This window comes from Bos grunniens, chromosome 24 (assembly GCF_055505025.1).
Source record: "Bos grunniens cultivar Pamir isolate PY7600 chromosome 24, Bosgru_T2T1.0, whole genome shotgun sequence".
Lineage (NCBI taxonomy): Eukaryota > Metazoa > Chordata > Mammalia > Artiodactyla > Bovidae > Bos > Bos grunniens.
In genome coordinates, this window is record NC_141188.1 from 34544644 (window position 1) to 34557448 (window position 12805).

At 44.8% G+C, this 12805-nt stretch overlaps 1 protein-coding gene across 3 annotated transcripts in view; it reads right to left on the bottom strand.

The window, feature by feature from the left end:
* Nucleotides 1-8002, bottom strand: part of LAMA3 (laminin subunit alpha 3) — a 259339-nt gene extending 251337 nt beyond the window's left edge. For 2 of the 3 annotated variants that reach the window (XM_086372933.1, XM_086372941.1), the window contains exon 1: nucleotides 7555-8002. In XM_086372933.1, the coding sequence (XP_086229059.1) occupies nucleotides 7555-7833 (279 nt within the window). In that variant the 5' untranslated portion in view covers nucleotides 7834-8002. The remainder of the gene's footprint in view (nucleotides 1-7554) is intronic. The other variant, XM_086372934.1, reaches the window with a different exon arrangement.
* Nucleotides 8003-12805: the final 4803 nt, after the last annotated feature.

Here is a 12805-nt window from a genome sequence, read left to right on the forward strand (position 1 = left end):
GGACTGGTTCCAGGAACCCCACAGATACCTAAATCTGCAGATGTTCAAGTCCCTGATATAAAACGGTATATATTTGCATATAATGTATGCACATTCTCCCAAGTACTTTAAATCACTTCCAAATAACACCTAATATTAATGCAATGTAAATACTATGCAAATAGTTGCCAGCATAGGGCAAATTAAAGTTTTGCTCTGGAGAACTTTCTAAATTTTTTTTCTCCCGAGTATTTTCAACCCACAGTTGGTTCAATCTGTGGATTCGAAACCCAGAGATACTGACGGCTGCCAGTAATAATGTCTTTACATTCCTTGGGTAAGTAAACATTTAAAATTAAAGCACAGGGACTTCCCTGATGGTCCGGCAGTTAGAACTATGCATTCCCAATGTAGGGAGCCCAGGTTCAATCCCTGGTCAAGGAACTAGATCCCATATGCTGCAACTATGACCTGGTGTGGCCAAATAAATTTTTTTTTGAAATTAAAGCACAAACTGTGACATATTTCGATTGTAGTTACTTTTCATCAGAATAGAATTAATTTGTATATTTTCTTATCTGCTCTTTAGGGTCAGGCTGGGACGTGCACGTGCAGACCATTTGCTGCAAATCTGCAATGCTTGCACCTGGACACACCTCTCCCTGAGTGACAAAATACAAAGATACTATATTGGACTAAAAATAACTTCATGCATGCTCAGTTAGGGCAAATCCTGGATAAGAGATACAAAAAGACCAAAAAACCCAACAGCCACTGCTGAAGACCTTGGAGCAAAAGCAAGGTACAGTTCATTCCCCCAACTCCTGCCCTGGAGGCACACACGACCACCTAAGTGGTGGGCGACCACCTAAACCACCCCTCCGACCTGACTCGAACTCTGGACGCACCCTTGCGTGTTCAGTCGCTCAGTTCTGTCTGACTCTGTGATCCCATGGACTGTAGCCCGCCAGGCTCCTCTGTCCATGGGAGTTTTTCCAGGCAAGAATAGTGGAGAAGGTTGCCATTTCCTCCTCCAGGGGATCTTCCTGACCCAGGGGTCCAGCCCAGTGTGTCTCCTGCCCTCCACACAAATAAGTAACAAGCTTGCCCGCCGACCTCTCCCACGGAGTGAGCAAAGGAACCTGTTGGTTCTCACTCCCCAGCTGCTGCAGCAGGGGCCCCAATAAAGCCTTGCCTGAATTTCCTGTCTGGACTCTGATCAATTTCTATTGATTAAGGAGGCCAGGAACCCTAGTAGTAACATTTATATTAACATCAACTGTATCTTCACTCTGCCATCCTTTCATTCAATAGTTTCAGAGCATCTGTTCTGTTCCAGGCTTCGTCCTAAGCACTGGAGAAACCATGGGGAACAGGACAAGACAGGATCCCTGAATCACAGAGCTCTCAAACACCAAAACTTAATGTCTGAGCAGTAACAAGTATATAAAATCTTGTTTAATGAACTTAAGTACAGAAAAACCACTGCAAACATTTTTCACACAACAAACAAACTACAGACTTTTTAAATGCCCTGCCTATTGACACATGCTACTGTTCAAGTACCCACGTTACTATTATTATAGAATCAACCCCATAAACCCGGGTTGTTGTTGGTTTTATTTTTTTTCCCTAAGATGTGACTTTTATCCATTTTTTACTTTTTTGCAAAATCCTTTTGACCTGAAATTCTAAACTCTAGCTGGCCCCCAAATTTTATTTTTAGAGACTTCAAAAAAATAGAACTATTTTTACTAACTTTTCTCTGTCTCCCAGCTCGAGCTGTATATCAGCAGATTTAAGATGACTAAAACTGGAACTTCCCTGGTGGTCTAATAACTAAGGCTCCACACTCCCAACGCAGGAGGTCCCGGTTCAATCCCCGGTCAGAGAACTCGATTCCACATGCCACAACAAAAGATCCTGCATGCCATAGCTAATACCCAACAAAGTCAAATAAAGATATAAATATTTTTTAAAAAAAGATGACCATCACTCAGATACAGCCAAATGATTAGTCTTAATCTCTCTCCCCTTCCCCTACCCGTCTCCCACCACACCTCACTTTTCTGAAAGGAAGGTCTGCACCAGCTGCTACTAACACTGAGCCAGAACAAGTGTCTAAGAGTCCAGCTTCTGGAATTGGCCTTCTCCTTCTGTCTCCAACATGTTTCTCTCCTAATCACGTCAGCTCCTCTCACAGTAGTCATCAGTGCACCTGCTCAAGCCTCAACTGTAAAAGCAGAAAGCACTTTTGCTCACCCGTATTTTTAGAGATTTAAGCCTGAAACCAGACAGAGTTCTCCTCCTTCAGGCTACACCTTGGCCTGGAAATGCAGTCAGCTGAGAGATTTAAGCCTGACACCAGACAGCGTTCTCCTCCTTCAGGCTACACCTTGGCCTGGAAATGCAGTCAGCTGAGTGACCTCAGGAAGCCACTGCCTACTCTATCTAGGCCTGTAGACTCAGGTTTAAGCATTTATTATGGAAACTCAATCAGAACAAGAAACATGACTTTTATGTACTTCTCAAAACAGTAGTGGCAACGTACGACACTCAATAAAAATACGAGCTGAGGAGGATGAGAGTTGGCCCATTTCTAGGCAAAATTGGGGACAAAGAATCAGCTGAAAATTTCCTGGATACCTTCCCTCCTCCTTACGTTTACTCTTCCCACAATTAGAACTACTACTACTACTAAGTCACTTCAGTCGTGTCCGACTCTGTGCAACCCCATAGACAGCAGCCCGCCAGGCTCCCCTGTCCCTGGGATTCTCCAGGCAAGAACACTGGACTGGGCTGCCATTTCCTTCTCCAATGCATGAAAGTGAAAAGTGAAAGTGAAGTCGCTCAGTCGTGTCCAACTCTTCGAGACCCCATGGACCGCAGCCTCCCAGGCTCCTCCATCCATGGGATTTTCCAGGCAAGAGTACTGGAGTGGGGTGCCATTGCCTTCTCCGACAATTAGAACAGTTCTCTCCAAAGCTGGGTGTCCCAGGCAATCCAGTGGGATGCAAGAAGCGAATACTCAAACTGTCTGGTTTACTTAAAATGAAGAAATTCAATTTTCCTAATATACAGATTGCCTCTGTATATTATGGCATCACTGATGCCGCAATGAACTCTGAACTTGGGCAAATTCTGGGAGATGCTGAGGGACAGGGAGGCCTGGCATGCTGCAGTCCATGGGGTCACAAAGAGGCGGACACAACTGGCTGACTGAACAACAGCAACACATTGCCTACAGGCCTTCACTCAGTCCACAAGTCAACTAGCCACAAGAGTTCCGAGTGTCTGTTCAAGGGAAGAGGAGGGCTCTGACCCACCAGGCTATTACCTGCTGAGGACACGTGAAGCTTATGTGCACTCAATTAAGTGGACAGGTGGATTCTATTCTTCTAAGCAGCAGAAGAGTTACAACATTGTACTGAAAAGGAGAGTGATCATGAAATTCTTTTGGCTACACAGGTTCACTGGTTTTCTCATGGAAAAGTACTTAAAACACCTCTTAAATTTAAAGCTGAGTTACAGTTTTTTTCCCCACAAAAGTTCCAAATTGACAGACTCTCGCTGGGATGACCAGTGACTGCCAGGAATACGTGCGTGCTCAGTCACTTGCGTTGTATCTGACTCTTTGTGACCCCGTGGCCTGTAGCCCACCAGGCTTCTCTGTCCACGGGATTCTCCAGGCAAGGATACTGGAGCGGGTGCCATGCCCTTCTCCAAGGGATCTTCCCAACCCAGGGATCGAACTGGTGTCTCCTAAGTCTCCTGCAATATAGGCATATTCTTTACCGCTGAACTACTTGATAAATATTTACAAAACAACAGAGGTACTTTGTTCCATCAAAGAAAGTGTGTTGTTTTTAAAATACGTGAAAAAGTAAATACTGTTCTAAAGAAATGCATGCCTTGGAAAGAATTTTGAAAAATAGGTGTTTGGAAATGTGTCGTCTTTTGTTGCTGAAAAGCTGGAACTGTGTTACTCTAAAAGCTCTTACATTTGTACATTTTAAAAACACAGAAACAGAATTTTCTAACATATTTCAATATTTTGCAAGAGAAGAATGAACTTTGAATCCATTGTTTATAACATTAAAACACAACACCTTCCTACCAGGAAGTACTGAATTCCACTTTAAAAATGAACATATACTGGCCAAGTTTCTACATTAAAAAAAAAAACAAAAAAAAAACTAGAATAATTGGAGGATGGAGCAGAAGTACAAGTACCACGGTTCAGGAAACTCTCACAGGGTCCGGTTTTTAGAAAGGCTGCTCACTTAGTTTAACACTCTATCACTGCATCTTGAAAAGAAAAATGCAAAAAAGCAAAATGGCTGTCTGGGGAGGCCTTACAAATAGCTGTGAAAAGAAGAGAAGCGAAAAGCAAAGGAGAAAAGGAAAGATATACTCATTTGAATGCAAAGTTCCAAAGAATAGCAAGGAGAGATAAGAAAGCCTTCCTCAGCGATCAGTGCAAAGAAATAGAGGAAAATAATAGAATGGGAAAGACTAGACATCTCTTCAAGAAAAGTAGTGATACCAAGGGAACATTTCAAGCAAATATGGGCTCAATAAAGGACAGAAATGGTATGGACCTAACAGAAGCAGAAGATATTAAGAAGAGGTGGCAAGAATACACAGAAGAACTGTACAAAAAAAGATCTTCATGACCCAGATAATCACAATGGTGTGATCACTCACCTAGAGCCAGACATCCTGGAATGTGAAGTCAAGTGGGCCTTAGGAAGCATCACTACGAACAAAGCTAGTGGAGGTGATGGAATTCCAGTTGAGCTATTTCAAATCCTGAAAGACGATGCTGTGAAAATGCTACACTCAATATGCCAGCAAACTTGGAAAACTCAGCAGTGGCCACAGGACTGGAAAAGGTCAGTTTTCATTCCAATCCCGAAGAAAGGCAATGCCAAAGAATGCTCAAAAGTTGTGCTCAAAGAATGCACAACTGCACTCATCTCACCCGCTAATAAAGTAATGCTCAAAATTTTCCAAGCCAGGCTTCTTCAACAGTACGTGAACTGTGAACTTCCAGATGTTCAAACTGGTTTTAGAAAAGGCAGAGGAACCATAGATCAAATTGCCAACATCTGCTGGATCATCAAAAAAAGCAAGATAATTCCAGAAAAACATCTATTTCTACTTTATTGATTACGCCAAAGCCTTTGACTGTGTGGATCACAATAAACCGTGGAAAATTCTGAAGGAGATGGGAATACCAGACCACCTGACCTGCCTCTTGAGAAACCTGTACACAGGTCAGAAAGCAACAGTTAGAACTGGACATGGAACAACAGACTGGTCCCAAATAGGGAAAGGAGTACGTCAAGGCTGTATATTGTTACCCTGCTTGTTTAACTTCTATGCAGAGTACATCATGAGAAATGCTGGGCTGGATGAAGCACAAGCTGGAATCAAGGTTGCTGGGAGAATATCAATAACCTCAGATATGCAGATGACACCACCCTTGGCAGAAAGTGAAGAAGAACTAAAGAGTTTCTTGATGAAAGTGAAAGAGGAGAGTGAAAAAGTTGGCTTAAAGCTCAACATTCAGAAAACGAAGATCATGGCATCTGGTCCCATCACTTCATGGCAAACAGATAGGCAAACAGTGGAAACTTATTTTGGGGGGCTCCAAAATCACTGCAGATGGTGATTTCAGCCATGAAATTAAAAGACGCTTACTCCTTGGAAGGAAAGTTATGACCAACCTAGATAGCATATTAAAAAGCAGAGACATTACTTTGCCAACAAAGGTCCATCTAGTCAAGGCTATGGTTTTTCCAATAGTCATGCATGGATGTGAGAGTTGGACTATAAAGAAAGCTGAGTGCTGAAGAACTGATGCTTTTGAACTGTGGTCCTGGAGAAGACTCTTGAGGGTCCCTTGGACTGCAAGGAGATCCATCCAGTCTATCCTAAAGGAGATCAGTCCTGAGTGTTCATTGGAAGGACTGATGTTGAAGCTGAAACTCCAATACTCTGGCCACCTGATGCGAAGAGCTGACTCACTGGAAAAGACCCTGATGCTGGGAAAGATTGAAGGCCGGAGGAGAAGGGGATGACAGAGGATGAGATGGTTGGGTGGTACCACCGACTCAATGGACATGGGTTTGGGTGAACTCTGGGAGTTGGTGATGGACAGGGAGGCCTGGCTTGCTGCGGCCCGTGGGGTCACAAAGAGTTGGACATGACTGAGCAACTGAACTGAACTGATATGCATAAATTTTGAACAAGCAGCTCCACAATTTCATTTTGCAATACACTCTGAAAATTATGCAGCTGGCTCTGGAACTCAGGAGTCAATGTAGTTTTCATTTGAATTTACATATTTTTGAGGTATTTTCTCAGTGACGACAACCACAAAATTCAAGTATGAATGTAAAACCAACTTTGAATGGCTATATCATGCTGCTAAACTACACTTGTCAAAAATAATTATATGTGATTAATACTTGTTTATTTATAACTAGTTATACACAATCACAAATAAAACATTTAGAGAAAGCAAAACTATTTGGAGCTGTTACTAAAGAAAATTAAAAGCATTTTTATTTTTATATTAATAGTACACACAAATTAATGTCATACATGCATATCATTTATAAATAAATTAGCATCTATTTCATAAGAATATACTGCATGTTCAACAACTTGTCAAAAAACTTTCTAAAACAGACCTAGCCTCCTAATGATAATCTTTTCCTTTTGGAGCCCAAACTCCGAAATTACTCCCTCTTCCGGCAATACTTTACTCAGCAATACTTCAGGAGAGGGAGGGAGGCAGTGACCAGCTTGGTTGGTAAAGAGGATTCAGAGTCAGGACTGGGTTCAAACCCAAGCGTCCTCTGTGATGTAGCCGCATTTGTTAACCTTTCATCTGATCAGTGCTCAGAGTAGTGTGAGGCTCATGTGTAAGGACCTGGCACACCTCCAGACGCTGATGAAGTACCAGTGACACCGGCATCCACACAGGTGTTTCCAGTAGGAGCCCGATGCACTCAGCACCCTTGTCTCTACCTGGTCCCCTCGCCCCAGTGACTGGATGGTGGCAACACTTCAGGTTGTGAGTGAGCTGCGTCTTTCTGGTGACTCCGGAGTGGTAATACTGATATAACTCAAAGGTTTCTCTCTTTAAATATACCAGGGGATCTAACTGCTATTAACTTCTCTTCATAAGCTCAGGGAGATGAAGGGCCTGGACGGAGGGGCGTCGGTGAGGCCCTCGGGGACTCAAGGCCCGGCCGGGCGCTCCCTGGGTGACGGATGCAGCAGGACAGTACCACCGTTCAGTCCATCCCAGGAGTGCAGCTTCGGACTTTCTCCTGGGCTCGCCCCAACGGAACCTCAGCCCTTCACCTCGCATGCTTCACCCATCCCGGCCTCGAGCGGCTTGTCCCCGAGGGCAGTGCTCCCCAAGATTACTCCGGGGGCCGCGGAGCCCCGCAGGAGTTCCCCAAGAGAGTGCTAGGGAAAGGGTCCGACCCCTTCGCCTCAGGGTGGCTGCCCCGCGCGGGGAGGGAGCCCGCCCCCCGCGGTCTCCCGGGACCTTACCTGGATGGTGTGGCCGCTGCCTGGGGCGGTGGGGCCCCCCACCAACTTGCAGTAGAGCTCGGGCCGGGGCCGCGTGCCGCCGGGCTCCCGCTCCCCGCAGGTGGCGGTGGCCCAAATCCTGGCCGCCTCGGCCAGGTTGAAGTAGGGCGGGTGCAGGCTGAGCCCGGCCGGGGACTGGGGGTGTCGAGCCGCCGCGCACCCCGCCTGCACCAGCAGCAGCGACAGCAGCGGCAGCACCGACCCCGGTACCCAGTCCCGAGCCCGCCCGGCCGCTGCCATCCCGCCGCGCGCGGTCCTCCTGGCTGGGCGGCCTGCGGAGGGGCTGGGGGCCCCGCGAACGATGCTCACGCGACGAGCGAGCGCCGCCCGGGCGTGGGTGGTGGCGGCGGATGCGCGCCCGCGCCCCACGCGCCGGGTGCCGGCGGCGAGGGGGCGGCTCCTCGGGGCTGGAACGTGCCGCGGCCGCAGCGGGCACCCGCCCGACCAGGAACTGACAGCGCTGGGCCTCGGCCCGAAGACTGCGGCTCCGCCAGCGCGCTGCAAACTTCGCGGGCGGGGAGGGCCAGAGGCGTGTCCCGGTTCCCAGCCCCGCGGCTGAAGGGAGTCCCGGACCGCCCCACCTTCCCACTGCCCGGGCAGAGATCGGGTAGTCCGCTTCTCCGGAGCCTCTAGGTGGACCTCGGACTAGGGGCAAGGAGGTTCCGGCGAACAGGGTGAGACAGTAGCTGCCACCGCCTGCAGAACCTCCACCAGAGCCATTGTGGGTTCCCAGATGAGTTTCAGTTGTCGAAGGACAAGTCCCGTCAATTCTGTCACTGGGCGCCAACAAGATCTATGGCACTGCAGATACATCCTGAGGGTGGGATCAAAGGCGCTCCGGGGAACTGGGAGTGACCGAAGGTATGCAACTTTAAGACAGCCACTAGGGCAAGCTGTAGTTTGCCAGGCTGTAAAGCCACCTCACTGAAAAGACTGATGCTGAAGTTGAAGCTGAAATTGTTCAGCCACCTGATATGAAGAGCCGACTGACTGGAAATTACCCTGATACTGGGAAAGATTGAAGGCAAAAGAAGAAGGGAGTGGCAGAGGATGAGATGGTTAGATAGCATCACTGACTCAATGGACATGAATTTGAGCAAACTCAGAGAGATGGTGAAGGACAGGGGAGCCTGGCATGCCGCAGTCCATGGGGTTGCAAAGAGTCAGACACGACTTAGCCTTAGCGACTGAACAACAACAAACAAACCTACCTTGGGGGAAATCCTTCAGACGCCCCATCTGCTGTGTTTTACAGGTAAACAGCAATGTTGAGTACATTACTCTTAGCTGTCACATGGCCTCTGAGTAGAGGACAATAACTTCCCATCTCCCAGGGCTGAGGCTTGGTCTTGAGGCAGGACACTTCACCAAAAAGGAGACGGCACAAGCCCTCTAACGATTGGAGGAGGGTGCCATTGCTGCAGGCCAGGACGAACGAAGTGCCTTAAGAAGGACCAGAGCTAGAGCTTCCAAAGATGGAGAAGGGAAAAAGAGGTCCAGTGTGAGAGCGCTCCTGGAACAAAAATTGAGATGAAGATTAAAATGGAACAGTTCAAAGAAGAGAGAGCTAACTAGCATATTTATTAAATACTGGGATACGTTGTAGTAGGGAGGAAGTGTGTCTATCTAATCTTATGTTCTTCAAAAACAAACAGAAGGAGAAAGGGATTTGTGGGGATAACACAAAACTTCAGACTGATAAATTGACTACATAAAAAAAAATGTGTGCACCAAAAAGCAAACAGAACAAATCGAAAACAAATAAGGAAAAAATGTATATCACAAATGACTTGTGATTAATGACTTTAATATATAAAATGCATTTACAAAATAATTCAAGAAAGCTGAAAAATAGAGGCTAATAGATCTAACAACTGACAGGAAAATAAATTCATTAAGCTAATAAATATATTAAAAAAATTGACCTTTCTGAGAATTGAAATGCAAACATAGCACCAATAAGATTCGTGTTTCACCTATCAATTGGCAAAGATTTTTTTTTTTTAATGATAAAACTGAAAGTTCAAGAGAATTCAAGGAATTAATTCTAACACACTTGGTAGAAGTGAAAACCATGTAACCTTTCAAGAGGGCAATTTTTGCAGCACTTAGTAAATGACTTCATCTTGCATATATTCTGCCTTAACAATTTCACTTGTATAGATTTATATCCAGGAAACGGTTAAGGAAGTTTGCAAAGATTTAATGGCAAGGACTTAGCAGAGATACTTATAATTGTTTCAAGCTTGCATGCTAAGTCACTTCAGTTGTGTTCGACTCTGTGACCCTGTGGACTATAGCACACCAAGCTCCTCTGTCCATGGGATTCTCCAGGCAAGAATACTGGAATGGATTGCCATGCCCTTCTCCAGGGGATCTTCCCAACCCAGGGATCGAACCAGCATCTCTTATGTCTCCTGCATTGGCAGGCAGGTTCTTTACCACTAGTGCCACCTGGGCCACAGCAGTTTTAAGCTTGCTGCTGCTGCTGCTGCTAAGTCGCTTCAGTCGTGTCCGACTCTGTGCGACCCCATAGACGGCCTCTCACCACGTTCCCCCGTCCCTGGGATTCTCCAAGCAAGAATACTGGAGTGGGTTGCCATTTCCTTCTCTATGAAGTCATTAAAATGACGGTATAGAAGTATTCTTTCTGACATAGAAAGATGTTCACAATATTTTAACAGAAAAGAAAGGATGTAAAATAATACACATGTACAAAAATTAACCATATTTCTAAACACTAGAAACAAACCGTCCAAAAATGAAATTAAGAGCCATTCCATTTACAATATTCAAAAAGAATAAAAGTCTTAGGACTAAATTTAAAAAAAGAAGTGCAAGACTTTAACATTTAAACAGTGTTAACATGTAACCCAGCAATTACAATCCTAAGTCTGTATTCAAAAGAACTGAAAATATATTCACACAGAAAAAGTGTTCATGGATGTTCATAGCAACATTCATAATAGCCAAAAAGTGAAAACAATTCAATGCTTACTAACTAGTGAATGGAAAAACAAAATGTGATATAACCATCCAATGCAATGTCATTCAGCCATAAAAAAGAATGAAGATCTGATACGTGCGACAACATGGATGAACCTTGAAAAACATTACACTAGGTGAAGGAAGCCAGACACAAAGGTCACATATGTAATGGCAGCAACTGCTAATGGATATGGGAATTTTTTTTGAGCAGGGGGAATGATGCAAATGTTCTGGAATTAGATAGAGGCGATGCTAAAGCTGAAACTCCAATACTTTGGCCACCTCATGCGAAGACTTGACTCATTGGAAAAGACCCTGATGCTGGGAGGGATTGGAGGCAGGAGGAGAAGGGGACGACAGAGGATGAGACGGCTGCATGACATCACTGACTCGATGGACGTGAGTTTGAGTGAACTCCGGGAGTTGGTGATGGACAGGGAGGCCTGGTGTGGTGCGTTTCATGGGGTCACAAAGAGTCAGACACGACTGAGCGACTGAACTGAACTGAACTGATGGTTGTACGACTCTGTGAATATACAGTTGACCCTTGAACAACATGGATTTGAACTGCAAGGGTCCACTTATACATGGATTTTTTTCGATAAATAGTTACTACAATACTTGTTGTTTAGTTGCTAAATTGTGTCTGACTCTTTGCTACCCCAGGGACTATACCCCACCAGGCTCCTCTGTCCATGGGATTTCCTAGGCAAGAATACTGGAGTGGGTTGCCATTTCCTTCTCCAACTATGTGCTCCTTGAAGCAGAACTGGCGATATAAGAAGCTACCTTAAAGTTATTCTTGGATTTTCAACTGGGGGGAACAGTCAGCACCTCTAACCCCTACGTTGTTCAAAGGTCAACTCTAATACTAAAAAACACTGAACCATCCACTTTAAAAGTCAGTTTATGGTATATGAATTGCATCTTAACACAGCCATTATTAAAAAAGAATTTTTGCAGAACTGAAATATACATTATATATAAAAGAATATTTGAATGTGTGCATGTACAGACATGTGTATGTGAAAGCATATTCAAAGAGATTTTGAAATTATACAAGAAGATGTTCAAGAGTGAATAGATGTGATAGAAGGGACTTTGTGTATATTCTTTTTGCTATGTCTATATTTTAAAATTTTTTCCAATCATGAACCTATGCTACTTTGCCCTAATAAGAACATTCACATTTTAATAAGTCAATGAATGCCCAGCATTACCTGGAATAGTCCCACTGAGGTGGTATGGTTCTATCTAAACGGATGAAAGAACATTGTGAGAAAGTGAGACAGATTTTACTTTCTTTTTATAAAGTCCTTCCAGACAAGATTATCTGAAGGAAAATATTCAACTAACAGCTAAGATTCCAAAATTCTTTTATCAATATGCAAATATGAAAGCAAAGTCTACATTGAAGACACTGTTCTCTACCCAGCCAGTAACTCCCCATGACACCAGGCCAGCTCACTGAGAGATTCCGAGGTCAGAACCCCTAGCAGCAGAATCGACCATCTGTGGATGCAAATCAGCCCTTCTTCCTCATAGAACTTTGTATTTTGCTCTGGTGGTGGTGGTTTAATCGCTAGGTTGTGTCCGACTCTTATGACCCCATGGACTGTAGTCTGCCAGGCTCCTCTGTCCATGGAATTCTCCAGGCAAGAATGCTGGAACAGGTTTCCATTTCTGCCGGGGACCAGCCCCGGCTGATCCAGGGAATTCGAAGCGGGGATGGCGTCGGCGAAGATCAGGAAACAACTGCTTAATTAAACGTTAATTAAGGATATAAAGAGTAATAGAATGAGGATAGCTCAGTGAGGAAATTCAGTGGAGAAAAGAGGCTGAATAATTCAGCCAGAAGGTAAGAGAAAGAACGACATGGTGAGACCAAGTTTCGGTGAACAAGGCCCGCACTTTATTTTCCAAAGTAGTTTTTATACCTTAAGTTATGCATAGAGGATAATGGGGGAAGGGGTAGAGTCATGCAGTAAGCCAGGCTTTCTTCCTGCAAACTTATCATATGCAAAAGTTTAGGTGATTTGCATCATCTTCTGGCCCGGAGGCCTTTTTCTCTAAAGGTGATTATTCTCAAGTCAGTCGCCAGCCTCCAAAAAGCATTAGATAAAGTTGCATTCCTACAGAGCAAAGGTGTGGTGGGCTATAACAAGAAAAAGAATTAACTCAAGGGTCCCAGGTTACAAACATTAAAGCTACTATTTACACCAAT